Below are 18,190 nucleotides of genomic sequence, written 5' to 3'. Positions count from 1 at the left end.
CTACCTACATACTCAATGACCGGAACATGGTGGCAGCTGTATGTTCAAAACCTGACTTTGTTGAGAAGTTCCCTTCAGTCTTTCATGGCACATTGGGTTCATTACCAGGCAAGCCAGTACACTTGACACTTATAGAAGGGGCAAGCCCGTCAGTTAGACCTGCTAGAAGAATTCCCGAGTCCTTGAAGGATGGGGCTGCCAAAGCACTTGACATCCTCCAAAGTGCAGGTAAAATAGTTCCTGTGAATGAACCCTATGATTGGGTAAATCAAATGTCACTAACAACAAAGAAGAATGGTGAACTAAGGGTATGTATTGACCCCCGCCCTCTAAACTCTGTAATGAAACGTGAGCATTACAAGCTGCCGGTATTGGAGGATGTGCTGCCAAAGTTGAAGGGGGCAACAGTGTTCTCAGTTTGTGACTTAGAGGCAGGTTACCACCATTGTGAGTTAGATCAAGAGTCTAGCATGCTAACTACTTTTGCAACACTATTTGGGAGGTATAGGTGGCGAAGATTAACTTTCGGACTAAAGGTGAGCAGTGAGATATTTCAAAAAAGGTTGCATCAGGCCTTCGAGAATCTAGAAGGTGTGTTTCTGTGTAGCTGACGATGTGATTGTTTTTGGTAATGAAGAAACCCATGACAAGAGAATGGTGAATTTCTTAGAAAGATGTAGAGAGTTGGGAATCAAGCTGAATAAAAAGAAATGTCAATTCAGTTTATCTGAGGTTGAGTTTTTGGGACATAGACTAGGAAGTGAAGGGTTGAAACCTGACCCTGAAAAAATTAGAACCATTCTTGATATGAAAGCACCCACAGACAGAGAGGGTGTGGAGAGATTTAAAGGTATGATAGGTTATTTGGCCAGATTCCTACCCAAGTTGACAGATGTAATGAGACCAATATCAGTACTGACTCATAAAGATGTTGAGTGGAATTGGAGTAATGCTCAGGAGGAGGCTTTTGCTGAAGTGAAGAAACTGTTAACTCAGGCACCAGTGTTAGCATACTTTGACCCTAATAAACAACTGGTAATACAGTCAGATGCAAGTGATAAAGGAAGAGGTGCTGTTCTGTTGCAGGATGATCGTCCTTTATGCTATAGTAGTAGGGCCCTTAGTGATACAGAATCTAGATACGCCATCATAGAGAAGCAGATGCTGGCAATAGTTAATGCCCTGGAAAAATGGCACCAGTTCAATTATGGAAGAGAAGTCATTTGTTACACAGACCACAAGCCACTTGAGGCCAACTTTAAGAAACCGCTTGATAGAGCTCCTAAGCATCTACAGTCCATGTTAGTAAGGGCTCTGGCTTATGATGTTGTAGTGAAGTACATGAATGGTAGGAGGATGTACCTAGCTGATACCCTAAGTAGAGCATACCTTCCTATCAGAAAGAAGGATGCAATCAAGGAATTTGAAATGGTCAATGCAGTGCGTTTCTCAGATGTAGAAAGAGGTCGGATTAATGAGATACGGCAAGCAATGGTAGAGGATCTCGAAATGCAGACTCTTAAGTCCACTATTGAGACAGGATGGCCAGAACATAAGCAAGGACTTTGCCCAGCAGTGACACCATATTTCAGTTTTAGGGATGAGCTTACAGTAGATGGTATGGTATTTAGAGGTGAGAGGATTGTCATTCCCAAGAAACTCAGATCTAAAATCAAGACTGATATTCATGTAGGTCACATGGGTACTGAAGGATGCTTAAGAAGGGCTAGAGAAAGTGTCTACTGGCTCAACATGAGTGCTGAAATAAAAGAGATGATATCTGCTTGTGAGACATGTAGAACTTTTGAAATATCTCACTCAAAGGAGCCTCTGATAGGTCATGAATGTCCAGAGAGACCGTGGAAAAAGATAGGTGTTGACATATTTGACCTGAATGGTAGAAAGTATCTTGTAACTGTGTGCTATTTTTCTAACTTTTGGGAACTCGATAGGCTACCTGACACAAAAACCAGCACTGTTGTTAGGAAAATAAAAGCTCACTGTGCGTGTTATGGCATCCCAGATGAGGTAGTCAGTGACAATGGACCTCAGTTGGTATCCACAAGCATGGAATCCTTGACTAAAAAATGGGGAATCAAACACACTAAAATATCTCCCTACAACAGTAAATCTAACGGAAAGGTGGAGTCAGCTGTCAAGACTGAGAAACGGATGCTAAGGAAAACTAATAAATCTGGGGAAGATCAGTACCTGGCACTCTTGAATATAAGGAATACTCCTACACAAGGCCTGGACACCAGCCCTGCCCAGAGAATGATGTGCAGGAGGACCAAGACTGTAGTACCCACAAATGAGAAACTATTGCAACCAAGTATTTCTGTAGATGAATCAGAAAGGGCTAAAATGAGAATGCTGAGGGAGAAAGAATCCAAGTATTATAATGAACATGCTCATGAGCTACCTCAACTGGGATGTAGTGACACATTGAGGATGAAACCCTTCAGGTTGGGAGAAAAAGAATGGAAGAAGGCTGAGGTGATGCAGAGAGTCGGTGACAGATCATATATAGTCAAGACTGAAGATGGATGTACCTACCGGCGAAACAGGTACCACCTAAGGAGGTCGAAGGAACCTCCTTTGACTGACTTGCAGGTGACATATGATCCTTTCAAAGGAAATCATGACACTGGGCCAGATCAGGATAATCCTGACAGCACAGTCATAGAGACACAACCATGAAGTAGAATCATGTGGGAGGCCCACACCTACAAGACAAACCAGGTTTGGGCGAATAGTAAAACCGCCAAGTAGATACAAGGACTATGTCACCTAGGTTAAGGTTAGTAGTATAGTCAAGGTAACCATTATATTATTTTAAAGGAAGGATTATTCATTTGCATGAACAACATAATACACATTCTTTGGGGTTCCATATTGTGATTCATGAATGTGGCTTTCTGTTATTATGTAAAGTGTGTAACCAATAGAAGGATGAATATTTATTGCCAATGAACTTACTGCTACTCACTACTACTACTTATAAAAGAAAGGCGATGTTACAATATTATGTTTGGGTTGACATGAGTATGTTTTGGTATATCTGAGCATGTATTGTGAACAGTTGTTGGAAGCACTGCCGCTAGGTGGTGCTCGGGTTTGTTGTGATGCTGAGAGGCTGGAGAAATAAAGTCATGAGGTTGCGACACCATTATCTTCTTATTCCTCCATCTACAATGGGCTACCCAAATACTCAATGACCAGAACACAGGAGACGGTCTGCAGCCGCTCTGGAGGCAATAAAGAGACGACCAGAAGCCGCTCTGAAGGTGCCCTTAAAGTGATGTCCAGTAGCCGCTCCAAAGGTGCCCTAACAGAGACGGCCAGTAGCCGCTAGACCCTCCTACAGGAGATGGCCAGTAGCCACTCTGGAGGTAATAAGGAAACGGCAGGTAGCCACTCCCGCCTTTGTCAGGAGATGGCTGGTAGCCGCTCTTCATTCATTATAACATCACACTGGGAGTCACCTTCTCTCTCATTAACCATCACTTTACTCTTTTCTGCATTTATTGACAAAGCACGACTCTCACAGACATCAGCAAAACTTTGCACTAGCCTATCAAGTTCTTGTCCGGTACTTGCAAGCAGTACTGCATCATCAGCATACAACAAATTGGAGATATTCCATCCATCACCATTCATTACCAACGCCATCCTTCTCTCCATTACTCGTGTTTTTACTTCTTTCATCATCCCATCCATATATATATATACAGAACAACCATGGGGACATCACACAACCTTGTCGCACGCCCACACCGATCGTGAACCATTCACTCAGATGCTCATTTACCCTTACACTTGCTTCACTACCATCATCATCACCATCATTATCATAATAATAATAATAAATAATAATAATAATAATAGTAGTAGTAGTAGTAATAGTAGTAATGAAGACGATGATGATGATATTGATGATGATGATGATGGTGATGATGATAATGATGACGATGATAATGATGATGATGATGATGAGGAGGAGGAGGATAATGATGTTGATGATGATGATGATGATGATGATGATGATGATGATGATTCTTGTCGACAGATAGACGTAAGGAACTGAAGGAATTCCACAGCAAGCCATGAAGAACGTCAGGGGAAAGCCAGTCAGCCAGCCAGTCAGTAACCTAGTCAGCCATCATTTACCTGCATTAAAAGCTAAGAAATATTCCGCCTGTTAGATTAGATAGATAGATAGATGGATGGATGGATGGATGGATAGATAGACAGATAGGAAACGTCACACTGCCACACTTCACTCTAACACACAGTACACTTCATACTGACACACACACACACACACACACACACACACTTTCTAGGTAAACTCTTTCACTTTTATCTATCAACTACCTTTCATTCTTGCTGGAAGTTTGCTCTCATTCAGCCAGTCCCAAAGAAGGGAGACCATTCCCAACTCTCCAACTATCGTCCAATTGCTTTAACATCCTATATTTCAAAAGTTTTCGAGTCAATTCTTAATAGAAAAATTTTAAAGCATCTTTCCTATCACAACCTTCTTTCTGATTGTCAGTATGGGTTCCGTCAGGGAAGCTCCACTGGCGATCTTCTCACCTACCTTTCAGATTCCTGGTCATCCTCCTTTCGGGACTTCGGCGAAAGCTTTGCCATTGCACTTGACCTCTCAAAGGCTTTCGATCGAGTCTGGCATAAATCTTTAATTTCCAAACAGCTCTCCTTACGGGATCTATCCTTCTCTCTGTGCCTTCATCTATAGCTTCCTTTCTGGTCGTTCTATAGCCGCTGTTGTAGACGGCCATCGTTCTTCTCCTAGATCCATCAACAATGGTGTTCCTCAGGGCTCTGTCCTATCGCCAACTCTCTTCCTTTTATTCATCATTGACCTTCTAGGGTGTACATCTAACGCTATCCACTCGTACGCTGATGACTCCACCCTTCACCTCTCCATTCGGTTCCCGCAACGTCCATCTCACAAAAGACTTTGTAGAAACTTGTAGTGAGGTTTTGTAGATTAGTTATATATATATATATATATATATATATATATATATATATATATATATATATATATATATATATTAGACTTGTGGACGAGCGGTTGTTATACTTGAGTAGTTTTGTAAGTAGAAAATCTTGGTTCCCTTTTGTCATGCAATGACAGGAGAGGTAAAGAATAGTATGGGACTATTTTTATTTGTCTTGGAAATATTAACAAAGTCTCTCACACACAGGTGAAGTTAAGTAGAGTCCCGCCTGCTACCTCCTGTCTCTCTCTCTCTCTCTCTCTCTCTCTCTCTCTCTCTCTCTCTCTCTCTCTCTCTTCCATGTTGCTAGGCTCGTTCTCCCTACTACCTGCCAGTTCTATGGCCTGTCTCCTTCTGAGCTCTGCTTCCTAAATTCTGGTGTAGCAGGGGTCGTGTCACGTGTGTAACACTGTGGTTGGAAAGTTCTAGAAACCTGTGTGTGAGTATGTGTGTATGTGTGTGTATGGTCACGAGGCACTGTCGTGTGCCTATAAAGCATTCCTTGAGTTAAGAGTGTGTAAGCATGTTTAGCATTGCTCGATTTTTGCAGACACAATACCTTCTCATCATCTGACTTCCTGCTTCTATCTGTCTCTCCATCTATCTATTTATCTATTATGATTTGTAATTATAATATGGACTCATAACATTGCTCGGCCACGCCGCTGAAGGTCCTCCGACAGCAATCATCATTGACATATGCTAATCTATTAGTACATAATATTGATTATAATATTGTACACATACAATATTCATGGTAAATTGCAATGATCTAGTAATATTACATTTTAAACAAGTTGTATACATATTTGAATCAATGCAATGGTTGTTGTATGACATTTTGTAAGATGTGTATGTACAACAGACATATGCATATAATTGTGCAATGGTAATACTGCTAGGTTATTACATTACATATTGAGTTATCCCTTTAGTAATACAGTATCTAATATTTCACCTAACCTGTAAGATGATTCTGGTAATACAGAATTGTGGTATAATTATATGACTTATAATACTGTAGTAACATTGTGGTAATACATAATTGTAACATTGTGAATTGTTACATAATTATATTGAAATTGTTACATTGTAGTAACATTGTAGTAATACATAATTGTAACATTTTAAGAGTTGTTACATAATATTGTGGTGATGCATAATTGTGTTGGCCTTATAATTGTAGTTACATTTTGTTAATGCAACTGTTACATAATTGTGTTGGCCTTATAATTGTAGTTAAAGTTACATAAAACTTACATCTTGTTAATACAACTGTTACATAATTGTTACATATTGTTTGTAGTTACATAATTGTAGTTAAGGTTACATAAAAGTTACATATTGTTAATGCAACTGTTACATAATTGTTACATATTGTTTGTAGTTACATAATTGTAGTTAAGGTTACATAAAAGTTACATCTTGTTAATGCAACTGTTACATAATTGTTACATATTGTTTGTAGTTACATAATTGTAGCAAGTGTAACATAGTGCAATCGTTTGTCGTTACATAATTGTTACATATCGTTTGTAGTTACATAATTCTAATAATTGCAGTCCTGACATTGAATCCGGTCATGCTGCGGTCGATGATATGATGTGCCATGCCACTAGCTTGTGGAGACAACAATTTGCTTTTTTGTTTGTAGTTTATGTGGTATTTTGGCATTTGTAGTAACACTTACACTTATTTTCATTTGTTTGTTATGTGATCTTACTCTATTTCTTTTTCTTTCTTTTTTTTTTATGTATTGATTTCCTATAGTTTGTTTTTCTTCGTTTGTCTACGTTTTTTCGGTGTTGCTCAAGGTTGCATAATTGCTGGCTAATTTCCTTGGGACCCTTTTTTAAAGTTTAGTTTATATTGCACAGATATTACTGAGAATTATATTATATAGCCCCATATTTTGTTATTTTATATAGAAAATATATATACACAATATACAGTATTAACTATATACACTGACTTGCTCTTCACTTGTACCTATCGTGGGCAATATATGTGTCAGCACTGTGTGGAAATCATTGTCTTCACGATTGTGTTGAAGATGTTCATTCCTGCTAACGTCATTTGTGTTGGCCATTTTTTTTTTTTTCTGGTTTTCCTTGTAACTTAATTTATCTGTTTCCACTAGGTAGCTTTAATTAAAAAATGTTTAATACAGTTCTTTTAATCGCTCACTGAGTAACTGTGAAGGTATATTTTCTTTATCACTTTGTAGATGTAATAATGTATAGCTGTATGTATGAAACACGTATTTTATGTAGGTATAAATGGCAACACTCGTTGGTAGTAAATAAATGCTATAATAAATGAATGAACATATACAGTGTAGAATATTTATTGTTGGTGATTATTTAGTATTTGAGTTATGCAGATAACTGAAGTAAGTATGTGTACGTAAGTTGTAACTATACAGCACGTTTTAAATGTTTGTGCAGAAGTTTTTTGTCTCACTGTGTATTGTATAAATGAAGTAACTCACTAATTTTTACCGTGGTGGAAATGGTGTGAGTGGGGTTGCACGTGGTGATAGCGTTGTTTTTCACGGGTTGATTGACGTGTTGTGGGGTGTCAGACACACGGCTTGGCGTCGTCTCAGCACACGTATGGTGACGTCGACTTCCCACACTGGTAGCTGTGGTGAGTAAATGAGTAGCGATGAGTAACTTGAGTGAAGATGAGTGAGTAAGATGGGTTGTGAACATGGGCTTGATATTTGCTTCGTTGTCTTGACCTCTTCACTCCTGCATCAGCGGTGGAGGTTGGGTGGAGGTAGCAGAGAGAGGAGGTTGAGGTCTGGTGGTTGTGAGTTGTGAGTCTTATCTCACTCTTCGTTTGTTTGTATTGTTTTGTTCTTTCTTGATGTATTCTCGGTCCTTTGTTCTTGTAATTTACTCGTTGTGGGATGAAGACTGCCGCTACTTGTAGGAGCGTGTAGAAGATTATGCAGATGCATCGTAGAGTTGTTACTTGTAGTTAATTGTAGATGGTTGTAGTTCGTTGGTTCGTCGTAGAAATTGCAAGATTGTTTGTATCAATATATTGTTAAACTACTTGCAAGGTGTCCTGTGACCTCTTCACCTCTACATCAGCGTGATGATCGTGGAGACGGAGGGGGGGTTGTATTTTGTAGGAATTCACTGTTGATTCGTAGACGAGGTTCATACGTTCGCTGCCAACCATATCTTACAAAAAACTTTGTAGAAACTTGTAGTGAGGTTTTGTAGATTAGTTATATATATATATATATATATATATATGTATTAGACTTGTGGAGGAGCGGTTGTTATACTTGAGTAGTTTTGTAAGTAGAAAATCTTGGTTCCCTTTTGTCATGCAATGACAGGAGAGGTAAAGAATAGTATGGGACTATTTTTATTTGTCTTGGAAATATTAGCAAAGTCTCTCACACACTAGTGAAGTTAAGTAGAGTCCCGCCTGCTACCTCCTCTCTCTCTCTCTCTCTCTCTCTCTCTTCCATGTTGCTAGGCTCGTTCTCCCTACTACCTGCCGGTTCTATGGCCTGTCTCCTTCTGAGCTCTGCTTCCTAAATTCTGGTGTAGCAGGGGTCGTGTCACGTGTGTTACACTGTGGTTGGAAAGTTCTAGAAACCTGTGTGTGAGTATGTGTGTATGTGTGTGTATGGTCACGAGGCGCTGTCGTGTGCCTATAAAGCATTCCTTGAGTTAAGAGTGTGTAAGCATGTTTAGCATTGCTCGATTTTCGCAGACACAATACCTTCTCATCATCTGACTTCCTGCTTCTATCTGTCTCTCTATCTATCTATTTATCTATTATGATTTGTAATTATAATATGGACTCATAACACAGTTGCTTCAGCAAACAAGGGATGAGGCTATGGCACACCTAATGTCTGACTTGGCTCGTATCTCTGACTGGAGTAAAAATAATCTTCTTGTTTTTAATGCATCAAAGACTCAGTTTTTACACCTATCAACTCGACAAAATCTTCCACAGTACCCACTAATGTTTAATAATATCCAGCTGATTCCTGCATCATCCCTGAACATGCTTGGGGTTTCATTCACTCGGGACTTATCTTGGAAGGATCGTATTACATCTCTTGTGAGGTCTGCTTCCAGGAGATTAGGTGTGCTAAGCCGACTCCGTACCTTCTTTACCCCCGCACAGTTGTTGACCTTATACACGGGTTTTATTCGTCCCCGTGTAGCGTACAACTCTCATGTGTGGGGAGGCTCCCCACCCTCTCAGTAAGGTGGAATCAAAGGCTTTTCGTCTTAATAACGCTCCTCCTCTTCCTGATTCCCTTCAACCTATGTCTCATCGCCGCACTGTTGCATCTTATCTCTTTTCTATCACTACTTCAATGATCACTGCTCCTCTGAACTGTCTGCTTGCATCCCTCCACCTTTACAACGGGCGTGTAGCACCCGTCTAGCAACAAACTCTCATCCATTTTCTGTCCAACTCTCTAATGCAGGAGTTAACCGTTACTCCCAGTATTTCATTTATGCAACAGTTCAATTCTGGAACTGTCTGTATTTCCTGCTTTCTATGATATCCAGTCTTTCAAACGCAGTGTGTCCAGGCATCTCGAAATGAATGGATCTTGAATCTGGCTCTCCTTTGTATTTTTTTTTTTCCTTGGAAAGAACGGTTTGCGGGCTTCTGGCCTTTGGTTCCTTCTTCCTTGCATAAAAAAGAAGAACATAGTTGGACCTAATTAAAAAAGAATATATGAATATTAAAGTTTTCTGTGACAAGAAATGAATTGAAAAATGTGTTTGGTGGTGGGGTGGAGTGGGGATATAGCGATGCATTGTGGTGAGACAAGCATGCACCCACCCACCCACACACAGACACACACACACACACACACACACACACACACACACACACACACACACACACACACACACACACACACACACACACACACACACACACACAAGTATTCTAAGACTGGGCTTGTTGGTGGGGAAGGGAGAGTGTGAGTGTAACTGCAGTGGTGTGATGAAGTGTGGAGAGGTTGCCATGGTAACACATATACGTCTCACTCTAACCAAGGTAAGAGTATGAGTATTCTCCACTATACTCTTTTTACTCTAACTTGGCCTAAAACTCCCCTCTTTCCGTCCTGATTGCTGAGTTGTAGCAGTAGATGAACACTAGAATATGATGCTGATCACGAAGAAGTGCTATGGAAAGGTTGTAGAGCCATAGCATTGTTCTTTCTGCCACCGAACTACGTGAAATCAGCTGCAAAAGAACAAAAATGTGGGTCAGGTTAAAACCTTTGTGTGTGTGTGTGTGTGTGTGTGTGTGTGTGTGTGTGTGTGAGCAAAAAGGGATAACATTGAGGTATTAGGTCAGAAGAGAGAGAGAGAGAGAGAGAGAGAAAGAAAGAGAGAGAGAATCTTGTTCCTAGGTGCTGCTAAGCCCTTGCAAGATACTCAACATTATGCAACTCCTAATTTCTATGGTTTTACTGCAGTCTTCGTTGCATCTCTCTCCCTGGGTGTGCTTGGGGTGTGTTTGACGTTGTATTTCGAGTGTGTTTTGCGGGGTTGTGTGGGTTCTGTTAGGGGTGTGTCTCGGGGTTGTGTGGGCTCTGTCTGGGGTGTGTTTGAGGTTTTGTTTGGGTTCTGATTGGGGTGTGTATGGGGTGTGTTTTGAGAGGCTGTGTGGGTTCTGTTTGGGGTGTGTATGGGGGTTGTGAGGGTTCTGTTTGGGGTGAGTTTGGGGTGTCTTTTCGGGGGATGTTTGGGTTCTGTTTGGGGTGTGTTTTGGATGGTTGTGTGGGTTCTGTTTAGGGTGTGTTTGGTCTGTTTTTGGATGGTTGCGTGGGTTCTGTTTGAGCGTGTTTGGGAGGTTGTGGGGGTTCTGTTTGGGGTGTGTTTGGGGTGTGTTTGGGGGGCTGTGAGGGTTCTTTTTTGGGTACATTTGGGGGGTTGTCTGGGTTCTGTCTGGGGAGTGTTTGGGGGATTGTGTGGGTTCTGTTTGGGGTGTGTTTGGGGGTTGTGTGGGTTCTGTTTAGGGTGTGTTTGGGGGGGTTGTGTGGGTTCTGTTTAGGGTGTGTATGGGGGGGTGTTTAGGGGGTTCTGTGGGTTCTGTTTGGGGTGTGTTTCCGGGAATTGTGTGCTTTCTGTTTGGGGTATGTTTTGGGGGGGGGTTTGGGGTGTGATTGGGGGGGTTGTTTGGGTTCTGTTTAAGGTGTATTTTGGGTGTGTTTTGGGTATATTTGAGTGTTTTGGGAGGTGTATTTTGGGTCTGTTTTATGTGTGTTTGGAATGTGTTTGAGATGCAGTTGGTGTGTATAAAATACATCTCAGATACACTCAATACACCCCCCAAATACTACCCAGATACACTCCATACATACACCTGATACACCCATAAAACAGCCCCATACCCCCTTCCCTGAGTCTGACACCCCCGAGGAGTAAGATTTCGGAAGCGAAACTTGGGTCGCTTTATCCGTAGACTTTTTTCCCTGATCCGTGGCTAGTATGTCCGTAGACTTTTACCACAAACACTATAGACACGCCTTCCTGTGGTGGCACTGGTGAGAGAGAGAGAGAGAGAGATAGAGAGGTTTTTGGGGTGTGTTTGTTGGATTGTGTGGATTCTGTTTGGGGTGTGTTTGGGGGGGTTGTGCGTGTTCTATTTAGGGTGTGTTTGGGGGGGTTATGTTTGGGGTTCGTTCTAGGGGGTTGTGTGGGTTCTGTTTGGAGTGTGTTTGGTGGGTTGTGTGGGTTCTGTTTGGGGTGTGTTTGGAGAGTTGTGTGGGTTCTGTTTGGGGTGTGTTTGGGGAGTTGTGTGGGTTCTGTTTGTGGTGTCTTTGGGTGTGTGTGTGGGTTTTGTTTGGGGTGTGTTTTGCGGGTGTTCTTTGGGCTCTGTTTGGGGTGTGTTTGGGTGGATTGTTTGGGTTCTGTTTGGATTGTGTTTGGGGAATTGTGTGGGCTCTGTTTGGGGTGTGTTTGGGGGGTTGTATGGGTTCTGTTTGGGTGTGTTTGGGGGATTGTGTGGGTTCTGTTTGTGGAGTGTTTAGAGGGTTGTGGGTTCTGTTTGGGGTGTGCATGGGGTATATTTTGAGTGTTTGGGGGGTGTATTTTGAGTGTATTTTGGGTGTGTTTCAGATGTGTTTGCAATGGGTTTGGGAAGTGCTTGAGGTGTTTCGGGGTGTATTTGAGGTGTATATGGGATGTACTCAATACATTCCAGATACACTCCATAGACACCCCAAACACACACACCAAACACAACACAGATACACTCCATACACACCCCAAACACACACACCAAACACACCCCAGATACACTCCATAGATACACCTAATACACAGCCCAATACCCCTCCCCTCCCATCCCCCGAGTCCGACACCCACCTTTGAGTTAAATTTCGATAGTGAAACTTGGGTCGCTTTATCCGTAGACTTTTCTCCTGAACCTTAGCTGGGATGTCCGTAGACTTTTACCACAAACACTATAGACGCCTTCACGTGGTGGCACTGATGTGAGAGAGAGAGAGAGAGAGAGAGAGAGAGAGAGAGAGAGAGAGAGAGAGAGAGAGAGGGAGAGAGAAGGGGGGGATTTGGGGTGTGTTTCATGTGTGTGTGGGTTCTTGTTATAGTGTGGTTGGGGTGTGTCTTGAGGAGTTGTGTGGGTTCTGTTTGGTGTGTGTTTGGCGGGTTGTGTGGGTTCTGTTTGGTGTGTGTTTGGCGGGTTGTGTGGGTTCTGTTTGGTGTGTGTTTGGCGGGTTGTGTGGGTTCTGTTTGGGGTATGTTTGTTGTGTGTTTGGGGGGAGTTGTGTGGTTTCTGTTTGGGGTGTGTTTGGGGGGGTTTGTATGGTTTCTGTGTGGGGTGTGTTTGGGAGGTTGTGTGGGTTCTGTTTGGGGTCTGTTTTGACGGGTTGTCTGGGTTCTATTTGGGGTGTCTTTGGGGTGTTTCTCGGGTTTGTTTTTAGGGATTCTGTGGGTTCTGTTTGGGGTGTGTTTATGGAGTGTTTTTGAGGGGTTGTGTGGGTTCTTTTTAGGGTGTGTATGGGGTTTGAATGGGGTGTGTTTAGGGTATATTTTGAGTGTTTTGAGGGTGTATTTTGGGTGTATTTTAGGCGTGTTTTAGGTGTGTTTGGAATGTGTTTGGGGTGTGTTTGGGGTGTTTTGGGGGTGTATTTGAGGTGTACTTGGGGTGTAGATTATACATCCCAGATACACTCCATACATACACCTAATACACCCAAAAAAAAACAGCCCCATACCCCCCGCCCCCCCGAATCTGACACTCCTCAGAGAAAAATTTCGGAAGCGAAACCTGGGTCGCTTTATCCGTAGACTTTTCTTCTGAACCGTGGCTGCATGTACGTAAACTTTTACCACAAACACTATAGACACGCCTTCAAGTGGTGGCACTGATGAGAGAGAGAGAGAGAGAGAGAGAGAGAGAGAGAGAGAGAGAGAATGGGGGGGGTTAGCGTTATTTAGGTGGAGTGACGGTTTGCACGAGACGGATGAGGGTGATGAGTGGGGTTTGTCTAATTGGGGCAGCTCCTGCAGCATCTAAGACATAAGGGGAGGGGAGGGGGGGTTCAGTGGGTGGGATGTCTGGGTTGGGGTAGATTCTGCCGCTCTGAGTAGTTCGGTTGCAGGGCATTTTAGTAGATAATGTAGTAGGGGAAAAGGGGAGTTTGCATTGCAGTGTTTGCAGTTTTGGTATTGTTCGTCCATTATATCGGGAAGGGGGCGATGTCCTAGCCGTAACCTTCGCATCAGTTAATGAGTGTAGTTGTTTTCTTGTCTGGGATATGCTTGGTTGAGGGCTGATGCTTTGTTTAATATTTTCTTTTTGATCTGTGAGTGGCTAAGTGTGACTTCGATATCGATGTGGGGGCAGTTTGTGGCTTGTTTGGCGGCGTTGTCTGCTTTTTCATTTCCGCTTATGCCTATGTGGCTGGGGATCCAGTGAATGATTATAGTTTCTCTTGCTGATATTTGGTATGCCGTGTTGACAGTGGTGCTGCAGATGTTGATATTGTCGTAGCAGTCTGGTTGGCGTAGTACTTGTATTGCAGAGAGGGAGTCAGTGTGTATAATGATGGCTGGCGATACAGTGGTGTTTTTGGCGTCTATTAGGGCTTCACGGATAGCTACGAGTTCAATGAGGAGGGTTGATGCTCCGTCTGTGATTCGCCAGGCTGCTGTCTTGTTCCCGCAGATGAAGGCGGCTCCTGCTTTGGGTGGATTAATAGATTCGTCGGTGTAGTATGTGATGAAGTTGGGGGGAGGGAGGTGAGCGATGAGTTCTAGGCTGAGTTGGCGTATTTTTTCTCTGGAGGTGTTGGCTTTGGCGGAGGAGTGTGGAGTTATTAGTCTGAAAGGGGGTAGAGCCCAGGGGGGTGGCTGCCGGTATTCTGGGTCGGGAGCAACTGGTTCTTGTTGTATGACGGTGTCGAGGTTGAAAAGTCGGATGGCTTTTACAGTGCAATGGGTCCAATTTTGTTTCAGCAGATTGGGGTGAAGGTTGATGCTGGCTCGGACTCGTGTTAGGGGTGGGAGAAGTATCGCACTGTGGGTTATTTTCGCTATGATTCCTGCAGCTCTAACTTTTATTCGGTGTTGAATGGCTTCGATCTTGCACTCCATGCGGAGATTGCAGAGGCGTGTCCATCTGAGTGAGTTGGTCGTAATAAGGAGTGTCTCGTTTTGGGTGGTTTCAAGCTTTTGGATTAGGGTGGGGTTCGCGCCGACGGGTATAGGGGCACAATAGTCGATGACGGAGCGAATAGCTTGGATGTCAAATAGTCTGAGGACATTATATGAGGCCCCTTTGCTCTTGCCTGTAAGGGATCTGAGGGCATGAGTCTAAGGTTTGTTCTCTCTTTTAGGAAGCTGATTTCGGTTCTGAAGGATAGATTGGAGTCGAACCACACTCCGAGATAAAGGTGAGAGTTTATATATTCGATCGGGTTGTAGCCGAGACGTAGAGGACGTGGGAAGGGGGGTTGCATGCCTAATGCTAGTGCTATGGTTTTTTGGGTGTTTATAGATGGGCCGAAATTTATACATCCTTGGTGGAGTTGGGAATGGGTTCATTTGAGCTTTGTCATTGAAGGGGCCTCGGTTCACTATTAGAACTAGATCGTAGGCATAGCAGAGGACGTGTATGTCTGGACCAATGTTTGTTTGTAGGAGACTGTCCATGAGGGTGTTGTAGAAAGTTGGGCTGATTATATTGCCCTGTGGAGTGCCGTTGATGTGTCTGCGGAAAGTGGCAGAGTGTCCTTGGAAGCGTACGAGAGCTTCTCTATCTCTGGAGAAGTCCTCGAGCCAGCCGAGGAGGCGACCCCCAATTCTCTTGTTGGCAAAGGTAGAGAGGATCACCTCAAGACAGGCACGCTCGATGGCTTTTTCGAGATCAAGAAAGATGACTAGGCTCTTCCCGTTGCGTACTTCTGCCATGAATGTGGTGAGGCATTCTGCTGTCCCCTTTCCTCTGGTGTATGCAAACAGATATTGGTGTGGCGTGGGTGTGCTCCATTGCAGACGTTGGTGAACCATCCTTTCCATGGTTTTTCTGAGGCAGCTGAGGAAGGATAGATGTCTGTTGTTACCAAGGTCTTTGGGTTTAGGGATTGGTTGAATGGCAGCCTTTTCCCCTGCAGAGGGAAGTTAAGTCCAGGAGTGATATACGAGGTTGAGAATGGCAGTGGTGGCATTCGGTCCAGCGTGGGATAGCATGGAGCAGGTGATTTGGTCAATACCGGGGGCTGTGCCGCTGCTGGTTTTGAGTGAATGATGGAATTCTTGGATAGTAAAGGTTTGGTCTGCTTGGGCAGGGGTGTTTTTAGCGAGGTGTATTCTTGTAGTGCAGTCGGCGTGTAGGGTGTTGAGGCGGTTTTGTATGTGTCATGGGGTGCAGAACGGAGAGGTGTGATGGGCGAATAGTGACGCTGTTCTTTCGGCCTCTTCCTGGGGTTTGGGTGTGTTGGGGGACGGGGTTGCAGGGGTTTTAAGACGGCTCTGAGTGTTTTCCAAATGTGGCCTAGGTTGGTGTTGGCGCTTAAGGAACTGCACCACTTCAGCCATTTGTTTTCTCTGATGGTTTGTTTTTCTTTAATTGTATGCTGGACTACCGCCTTAAGTTATTGTCTGTTCTTTGGGGTGGGGTGGACTTTGAATACTTTTCTGGCACTGTTAGCACGATGGTTTAACTCTTTGACTCTGTCATTATAATACCAGTAGTCCTTGAAATGTCGCTGTTTGTGAGAGGTTGTAGGAATTGCAATTTCGGCGGCAGTGGTGAAGGCTGCTGAGATTTGGTGTTCGTGTTCGTCTAGGTTGTCTGAAGGTTCGAGTTGGGTTATGATTTCTTCCAGTGAGGCTGTGAAGAGTCTCCAATTGGCTTTTTTTGTGCACCACCAAGGCAGGGGTCTGGGGGGGTCGGGGTAGTGGGGGGAGATTAAGTGTGCAGACGATGGCGAAGTGATCTGATGTCAGGGTTGGGTGGGGGTCCCATTCAGTGTGCGTTGTGATTCCTGTGGTTAGAAGCGTGAGGTCGAGTCTGCCACCTTGCAAGTGTGTGGGAGGGCCTTGTAAATGTGTGGGAGTGCCTTGTAAGTGTGTGGGAGTGTTGGGTTCATTTAGGAGTTGTATGGCAGGAGTGAGGTTAGGAGTTCTGATATGTGTCGTCCTGCGGGGTTGGTGGGGGATGTGGATCCTAGGCAGGGGTGATGGGCATTCAAGTCGCCTTCGATTAGCGTCGGTTCATTGGCTGCGAGGGTGAAGAGTTATGCTAGGTCGAGGGTGGCGCTGGGTTTGCGATAAATGTTGAAGATATTTAGGGGAGTGTTGACTATGGTGATGGATACATCCTGAATTTCGACCTCTTCGTCGCAGTGTGGTGGTTGTGGGATTTTGTTTGCCTGAATGTGATTCCGTATCAGAATGGCACAGCCTCTGGGGCCGCCCCGGGAGTGCGGAAGGAGAAAGAAGTTAAAGCTCTTTAGCTTGAGGGAATGTTTTTCGGTGATGAGGGTTTCTTGTAAGAGGAAGATGTCTGTTTTGTCTCTGCGCGCAGCCTGGTGAAGAAGGATGAGTTTGTTTTGGCGCCAAGGATGTTCCATTGTATGATCTTTAGGTTGTGTGTTGGAATTGGTGGGTTTGCTCTTTGGTTAGGACGGTGTTGTGGTCCGGTACTAATTAGGGGGAGTGTTTGGTCCGTATGATCATTGTTTAGTCTTCTATGGCTGTTCTGGAGTGTTCTTTGATCGGGAAATGGGAGCGAGGGCGTTCTTGTTTGTCTAGGCCCGCTGAAATGCTCTGTGGTTTGAGGCGTTGAGTTTGTGGAGGCGGGAGGGTTAGGCTGGGGTGATGAGGATTGGGTTTGTCTGGTTGTTTGTGGGAGGAGGCACTCGTTGGTAGGGTGTGAGTCAACGTCCTTCCTCTCTCTCTCTCTCTCTCTCGATGGGTGACTATTCAAACACACACACACACACACACACACACACACACACACACACACACACACACACACACGCACACAAGTATTCTAAGGTAGGACTTGTTGGTGGGGAAGTGTGTGTGTGTGTGTGTGTGTGTGTGTGTGTGTGTGTGTGTGTGTGTGTGTGTGTAACACTCTAACCAAGGCAAGACTATGAATATTGTCCACTATACTCTTTTTACTCTAACTTGGCTTAAAACTCCCCTATTTCCGTCCTGAAAGCTGAGTTGTAGCAATAGATGAACACTGGAAGATGATGCTGGTCACGAAGATCTGCTGAGGAAAGGTTGTAGGGCCATAGCATTGTACTTTCTGCCACTGAACTAAGTGAAATCAGCTGCAAAAGAACGAAAATCTGGGCGAAGTGAAAGTGAAAAGAATATATCTCCCGCAGTTTATATATAATGTTTTTTTACGAACATTACATCAACAGTTACCTTTTTCTCTTTCATAATATGTAAGAACGATGTCGAACCAAGTTTTTGAAAAGATCCAGGAATGTAAGAGTTTCTGTGGTAAGAAATTATGGAGAAAAGTGTTGTGGGTGTTGGCGGAGCATTGCGGTGAGATGTGCAGGCACACGCATGACTGTACACACACACACACACACACACACACACACACACACACACACACACGCAATACTCTCTAATGGAACTTGCTGGTGGGAA

At 43.7% G+C, this 18,190-nt stretch overlaps 1 protein-coding gene across 1 annotated transcript; it reads right to left on the bottom strand.

Annotated features, from left to right (window-relative positions):
- Positions 1 to 3,189: 3,189 nt before the first annotated feature.
- On the bottom strand, positions 3,190 to 15,577 carry LOC145409842 (uncharacterized). Its single transcript, XM_080280133.1, has 3 exons — positions 15,084 to 15,577; positions 13,892 to 14,867; positions 3,190 to 3,315 (listed from the first exon to the last, which is right to left on the bottom strand). The coding sequence occupies exons 1-3, from the start codon at positions 15,575 to 15,577 to the stop codon at positions 3,190 to 3,192; spliced, it is 1,596 nt and encodes a 531-aa protein (XP_080136259.1).
- Between the last annotated feature and the right edge of the window lie 2,613 nt (positions 15,578 to 18,190).

This window comes from Coenobita brevimanus, chromosome 83 (assembly GCF_032717465.1).
Source record: "Coenobita brevimanus isolate Jiangsu-jjx chromosome 83, ASM3271746v2, whole genome shotgun sequence".
In the NCBI taxonomy this organism is placed as follows: Eukaryota; Metazoa; Arthropoda; class Malacostraca; order Decapoda; family Coenobitidae; genus Coenobita; species Coenobita brevimanus.
Note: the sequence above shows the minus strand (reverse complement) of the source record. Positions and strands in the feature narration are given on the sequence as shown.